Genomic DNA, 7,749 nt, shown 5'->3' with positions numbered 1-7,749 from the left:
ACACACACACACACACACACACACACACACACACACACACACACACACACACACACACACACACACACACACACACACACACTAACACACACACACACATATATATATATTCATGTAATCAAGTCTATAAATATGAAGCTTAATTTGATATAGAAGTACAGAAGTACACACACACATGTACGTATGATAATTCATTCATTCATCAATTCATTCATTCATCAATCAATTCATCATGTTTGTATGTATGTATGTATGTATGAATGACTGTTTGTTTGTATGTATGTGTGCATGCATACCGTATACAATACACACGTATGAATATAACAGAGGAATGACACATAGAACAATATGAAAAACATCAAACACACTTGTATGTACATCAGCTCAGAAATAAGTTTTATCCAGTGAGGAAGGTTAAATTCAATGAATATCTCAAAATAATAAGTTTTTAATATTTTTTCAAAAAATAAAACAAAGAGAAGAAAATAAATTTCATAAAATAAATAAACATAAATATACTACAGAATCTCAAAAAATTGATAACTAAAAAATACAATTCATCTCTTATATCTCTTTCTCCCTTAATTAACTAATTAATAAGTGGATGGAGTCAAAATAAGCCAATCATTCACAGGCCAACATCAGGATTTCCGTTCATTATCATAAATTATGCATAGGAAAATTGAAATAGTGGCCATTGAGCGGATCGAAAGACGATCCAGTCGAGGGATGCTGTTGATGATTCATCATCATGATTGGATTGATTGGCAGTTCCTGACTCCTCCTACCTGAATAATTATGGTGTTGATGCTGTTGTTGCTGTTGGTGGTGGTAGTAGTAATCCATCATTGAATGTTGGTAGTTGGGTGCTTTGTCGGAGCCGTGGTCAGAGAAGATGGAACCGAATGACGAGTGTGGATGGTGGTGGGCAGGATTCATGTTGCTGTGGAAATTTGAAGAGTTGCTGCTGCTGTTGTTGCTGCTACGATGTGGTGGTTGTGGCTGTTGTTGCAATCTAGAATTCGTGTAATCGGCAGGGTACTCCAATGAGGATGAAGATGATGACCTGTTATGACCATTGTTGTTGTTGTACGCTTCTTCCGAATTTCTGTGGTGCAAAGTTTTTGTCATCTTCGAACTGGATTGGTTCCTGCTGGCAGGCATTGCTGAATTATGGAAGAAGTTAGGGGAATGAAAATATGGCGAGATGGAATCCTTTGAAGCTGTCGGTCCAATTCCTCCAAGGCTTAGAAACTGACTCATGTAATGTGGATCAAAGAATGGGTCACATGCCATTGGGGCTTGTTTTTTAGGCTGTTGTTGCTGCTGCTGCTTGCTTAGTGCAGCAGCTGGTGATGAGGAGGAAGATGACGACGATGGGCGATCGACACTGCCGCTGTTTAAATTGAAATTGTTATTACTGCTGTTGTTGCTGGCATTATCGTGGTGCTTGTTATTATTACACGACGGCAAGCTTAGTGCGCTGTTGTTATTTTTACCGCCACTGTCGTTGCGTTGGTTGCTGTCCACTACCATACCAAAACTTCGACCGCCAAATGGGCTTGGAAAGGCTGTGGCACAATCCCTCAAAAAATTTAGGGGCGTGTCAAATGGTCCAAACCTATTTGCAGTCGTCGAATGAGCAAACATATCGAAATTGAACTGGTGGATGTTGTTGTAGTAAGGATAGTAGGGATGTGCAAACGCATGGTGCTGGTCGAAGTTGTTAGTGTGGCTGTCGCTGGTGGTCTTCAAGTGGTCATCATGAGATGACGTCGATGACGACCTCTGTTTGTTGTTGTTGTTGTTACTGCATTGTGGTTGCTCGCTCTGCTGCTTTGATTTCATGTTGTTGTGGTTGTTGTTGGTTTTGTTTGCAACTGATGTCAGGTTGTCGTTTGAGGCTTTGCTGTGTTTGCACGACGGTGGCTGTTGTTGTTGCTGTTGTTGGTGGCTTTTGTTACTTTTTACATTAACATTATTATTAATGTCATTCTCGCTATTGTTAACATTATTAATAGCGTTATTGCTATTGCTGGTGTAGATGTTATTACTGTGATAATTGATGTTATCATTGTTACTGTGATTAACAACGGTGCTGTTGGTTGAGTTGTTGCTTCGATAGCTGTTGTTGTTGTTGTTTTCGTTGATATCATAATGTAAGATTTTATTACTATTACCAGTTGGATTGATGTTAAGATTGTTTGTATTGTTGCTATTACTACAATTGTTGTTATTGCTGTTGTTGTTATTATTATTACTGTTGTTATTGCAGTTGTTGTTGCTGTTGTTGTTTGTAGTTGTCAGATCATAACAAACAGGCGAATCACGATTTCCTAAAATTTATAAATTTTTATGTTACTATGAAAAAGTTTAACACACAAAAAATCAACAATAAAATAATAATAATAATATATTATGATTATTATTATTATCCAGTCAAATAAAACTAACCAATACCCTTAGAACAGTCAAAGGAATTTTTATTTTTTGAATTATCTTGGGTAGATTTATCATCTTTTTTACATCTATTTCCTTCCTGTTTCGTCCTAGCCATCTGGGCAGCCATTTTACTTGACACTCTTGATGATTCAGCTCCTATTATTAATTATAATTAATTAATTAATTAATATTTATTATTAAATTTTCTCAACAAAGACATCAAAGACAGACTTCATTCTTTAAATTTCTCATTAAAATAAAAAAAAATTTGAAAAAATCTTAAAAGCAAAACTCTACAAAAATTACCTAATTTCGTTGGGGCTATGACATTCCTCGCCAGGGTCACCAAATTCTGGTGATGAGCCGCTTTCATTTTCACATTCGAATTTCCATTACTTTCACTTTCAGTTTCACTACTAGCAGCAGTGACAACATCGTTTTTAGCGGCGTTAATGTTAGAAGCGCTAGTAATGTTAGTATTATTATTGTTAGCGCTGTATTCTCCATCCTGCATACTCTTGTTTTGACTGCTTATTTTATTATAGTTGGGCTGTTTCAAAACTACATATGGCTGTTTTGCTACAGGATTGTCGGCGTTGTCGTTATCATTGTTGTTATTGAAGTCGTTGTTACTATCAATTTTGGGATGTTGGTCGTTATTAATGTTATTGTTATTGATGTAATCCTGGCCGAGCATATTGTAGTACATGTTGTTGTTAAGGTTGTTAATGTTATTTGCCGTTGTTGTCGTTATAGAGTGCGATGCGTTGGTGTAATCAGCTGACATTAAAGTGCTGTTTGAAGAAGATGTAGTAGTTGTTGTTGTTGTCATGGTTACAGTTGATGTTTTGTTGGGAAAAACAGTTTCTACAGAGAAATTTGATTTGTCAGCTGTTCGTTTAATTTTCATCGTCAATGGTGTATCTTTGGTAATTAAATTATCCTGGGTGTTTTTGAACTTTTTGAATGAAGAAGTTGCGTCATTGTCTACGTCATCTTCCTGATCACAATTGACAATTGCATCATCGCAAGCCGCATTTCTATTGTTATTAACGTTACTTCTTTTGTTATTTCTCTTATTCGATTTCTTTTCTGTTTGAGTTGCCATTGACGAGGACATATTTTCATTTTGACTGGTTGTAAGAAGATCTATACTTCCCACTTGTAAGGGGTCATGAGATGGTAATTGTGAAGAATTAATGTTATTGATGCCATCATCGTTGATGTTATTGTTGTCGTCATTATTATCACTAGCGTTATTGGTTTGTAGTAGATGTTGTTGTTGTTGCTGCTGCTGTTGCAGCTGTTGCATTTTCTTCTCCAGCGACTTTTTTAATTTTTTTTCTTTCCTCAATTGTTTCAATTCCTGCTTCAAAGTCTGGGTTCCTTCGTCAAATGTTGCACTGTTGGCGCATTTAACTTCGTCGTTAGCATTATTAATGTCGTTGCTGACAGTTGAGTGGTTGTTGTTGTTGCTGAAATTATTTTCAGTGACATCAACAACGACATTTCGGTGGTCCACATTTTCAACCAAATAACTACTGCTATATGCAATAAAAGCAGTGCTGCTACTGTTGACAATAGCATCATCAGTTGTCATCTCAACATCCGTAACATTATTATTATTACTGTAATTATTATTATTATTACTATTGCTGTAATTATTATTATTTTGGTTAATATTACTTTCTAAATCATAATTTCTTTCAATGGAATTTTTGACTATATCATTACCTCTACTCTCATTAACATGGCTACTTATATCGATGGTAACTCCAGTTGCTGAAGAAATAGTTGAAGAAACAATAGAAGTAGCAGTAGCAGTAGCAGCTGCAGCAGCAGCAGCAGCAGTAGTAGAAGTATTAGTAGTAGTAGTAATAGCATCAGTAGCAGCAGCAGTCGTATCAGTAGTAATAGAATTAGCAGCATTAGAAGCCCTAGATCTCCTTCTTGAGCTAGCATCAATACCATCAGCTTTATTTCTATTTCTACTATTATTACCATTGTTATTGTTTTTACTTCTAGAGTATCTCTTCTTGCCAGCTGGTGTGTCCTCTGGTTCCAACCACTTCAAACTGGGTAGTGGGACTTCATCTGTGATGGTGTTCGACATCGTCGTCGATGTTGTGGATTTATTTTCAGCGAGATTTGAAATGTAGCTTCTTGTTACAGCTGTATGATCGATGTTGTTGCTGTCATTACAGTAGGCTGAAATATTTTGAGCGTGAAGTTTCTTAACTGAGACACACAATTCTTTGTTGTTGAAGGTAGCAGAGCAATCCAATTTATCTTTCTTCCTTCTAGGGGTCCTCATAATCGTTTTAGTAGTTGGCGTTCTTGGCGTTGTGATAAAGCTGATGCCGCTGGTAGTGTTGCTGTTGTTGTCAACTTCATTTTCTGTAGGCTCAAATGCGTAGACATCTTCCGAAGATTTACTGTTAGCAATATTTTCTGCATCAACTTTGCTCTGTGACCTGGTTCTTCGTGAATTTTTCACGGGTGTTGGTGTTGAGACCGTTGCTGTTGTTGTGGTTGTTGTAGATAGTGCTGTTGGTGTTGGTGGCAGAGGTGCAAATGTTGTTAGTGTTGATGAAAATGGCGTCGATGTTGTTGTTGCCATTTGAATCATTTCACCATCTGAAATTAATTATCATTGGATGTTTAAAGATTTAAAGTACAGTAAGTAAGTGACAGCAGTAAGAGTATGCAACTAAATAATGTAACATGCAAAATAGAGACACAAAAAATAAAATTACCTTTGATTGGCGTATCACAAACTCCTCCCACCTCATCTTCATCATTAGGCATCTGTGAGCTGCTTTCAAAATATTGCAAAGTCTTTCGCGTTGATTTTCGACTCCTCGAAGATGATTGCTGGCTATTTTTAGATGGGGCTAGAGGTTCCGGGGTGGTAAAAATAGAACAAGAGGACGTTGAAATAGAAGTAGCAGCAGTAAGAGAGATGGAAGTAGTGGTCATAATGTTGGAAGTCGTAGCCATGACAGCAACAAAAGTATTATTGTTACTATTAACGTTATTAGTATTATTAGTAGCAGTAGTAGTATAATCATCATTATTATTTATATTGTCATTAATTGTGTTAATTGTTGGAGTTGGAGTCGAATCGGAACTTGAATAAGTCAAAGTCAGGTCATTTTGAGGGGTTTTGAAATCATCATTAACATTGTTAGACTCAAAGTTATAGCTGTAAGCCTTCTTCTTGCCAGCGTGAAAATTGACAGTCGGTGTGGTCATGTAAGAATCATTCAGACAGTTAAGTTGGTGGTTGGGGGTAACCCTGCCCGATTGATCAGAGGGCCTCGGAGTCATCGGCTCCATTCGAATTAGGTCAGAAAAATCAGTGATGTCTGATTCTACGTTGTCATCAATCAACGCGTTGGTCAATGTTGTAGACGAGGATGTCATTATGGACGAGGCTTGCAGTGATAATGATGGTGAAATAGCCGATGATGATGATGATGGCAAGATAAAAGATGCGTCACTATGTGAAGCCATTGAAGATGATGTTGATGCTAGGGTAGCGGTTGTTATTGTTGTTAGTGTGTTGATCACTTGCTGAAATGACATGCTGTCGTTTGTTTGATTGCTTGTGGAATAGAGGTTATTATTATTACTGATGTCTGCAGTGGCATCAACGTTCACTTTCTGATTAAAATAACTGTAACCAACTGTCTTCACAATTTTTTTCTTGTTCTTGGCATTAGCAACAAAATTTTCTGGAAATTCTATAACCTCACTTATTGCTGGCTGGTCTGTCACTGTCAGTGGTCTCTGCTTACGTTTTCTTGGTTTCTTTGTGGCCACTTTTGCAGTTACTGGAGCGCTGATGTTGTTTGTTGCAGGCAGCAATCCTGTCATTGTTGTTGATGGTGAAACTATGCACTTATCTGCAAGCAAGGAAGTAGACGTCGTAAGGGAGGAACTACTGAGTAGCTGATTGACTGAAATGTTGCCAGCACTTTGGAATTGATGACTGTCAACTGCGACATTACAGCTTCCATTATTCAGCAAAGCTTGAAAGTTTGTAGAACCATTGAAGTCTGATGTCGAGTAGTTGAGCTCTGAAGCCGTCTGATTGCAGTCACTTGTAACTTGATTGGAATTAGCTGCTGAAGAACTGAGTGGTAGTGTAGCAGTGCTACCGAAACCTGCTGCATCAACATTAGCAGTGTTGATAACTGCAGAAGTGTTATCCAATGTGGATGCAACTGTGGCAAGGAGACCCATTCCTGAAGCTGAGCGATTGGCTTCAACTGAGGTCTGAACAAAATTAGAAGCTGGCTGGTTGAAATCGGTGGTTGAATGATTGAAGCTGGCATTTGAGTGGCTGAAATCTGTAGTTGATTGATTGAAATTAGTGGTTGATTGGTTAAAAATTGAATTTGAACTCGTGGTTGATTGACTGAAGTTATTAGTGGCTTGATGATCTTTAACAGGTGATATACAATCATTGCTGAATATGGATTCTGCAGCTTGAGCTAATATATCAGAATTTGAATGTGGCTGCAGATGTTGTTGCTGCTGGACGTTGTTCACGTCGAATAGCTGCTGCTGCTGCTGCCGATCCATCACTATCTGTTGTGGCTGTTGTTGTAACAGCTGTTGAGTCGGCAGAACTTGCATTGGCAACATTTGTTGTTGTTGTTGTTGAGCAAGTTGTTGTTGGACCACATTGAACTGTTGTGGCAACATGGACGGTATGTTGGGAACATTTTGAAACATAGGAGTCGTCATTATCAAACCATTCTGCTGCTGCTGTTGTTGTTGCAGTGGAAGGAAGCCGTTCTGTTGAGACAATAAAAACCCGTTATTTTGTGTGGCGGGCATGGTTGCAGGTGCAGTCATCGGTTTTGGCATTATAGTTCTCTGACTGGACTTGCCTGGCAACAATTTGTTGTCAGGTTGCTGCAAGGTTGAGTTGGTGCTTGTTGCTGGAAATGTTAGAATCACATTCCCATCAGCAGTCAACATGGCAGTCATGGATGCTGGCAGTTGTGCGTTGTTGTTGTTACTATTATTACTGTTGCTACCAAGACTGTTGTTCAGTTTCTTTTTCTTGTTGACAGCTGTCTGCATAGCCACATTATTAATTGGCTTAGCAGCAATTGGAGTCAAATTTGAAGTAACATTACGAGGTTGGCCATTATTTGAAACCACCAACCCACCAGAAACTGAGATGCATTGCTGTTGTGGGAACAACAGATTTGGCTGGGTGACCACTGGGACAATTTGGCCATCTGGCAGAATGAGGGCCTGTGGATGTTCATTCTGTTTGGTGGCACTGCT

The 7,749-nt window shown here is 38.3% G+C and overlaps 1 protein-coding gene across 1 annotated transcript in view; it reads right to left on the bottom strand.

Annotated features, from left to right (window-relative positions):
• Positions 1–454: 454 nt before the first annotated feature.
• The window catches only part of HELRODRAFT_190657 (hypothetical protein), a gene marked incomplete at its 5' end in the record, with an annotated part of 9,945 nt that continues 2,650 nt past the window's right edge, over positions 455–7,749 (bottom strand). The window contains 4 exons of the mRNA XM_009014679.1: positions 455–2,336; positions 2,455–2,598; positions 2,749–5,079; positions 5,199–7,700. Coding sequence (XP_009012927.1) covers positions 661–2,336; positions 2,455–2,598; positions 2,749–5,079; positions 5,199–7,700 — 6,653 coding nt within the window. The 3' untranslated portion in view covers positions 455–660. The remainder of the gene's footprint in view (positions 2,337–2,454; positions 2,599–2,748; positions 5,080–5,198; positions 7,701–7,749) is intronic.

Source organism: Helobdella robusta, assembly GCF_000326865.2.
Source record: "Helobdella robusta unplaced genomic scaffold HELROscaffold_14, whole genome shotgun sequence".
Lineage (NCBI taxonomy): Eukaryota > Metazoa > Annelida > Clitellata > Rhynchobdellida > Glossiphoniidae > Helobdella > Helobdella robusta.
The sequence above is the reverse complement of the archived record's forward strand: the minus strand, read 5'-3'. Positions and strand labels throughout refer to the sequence as shown.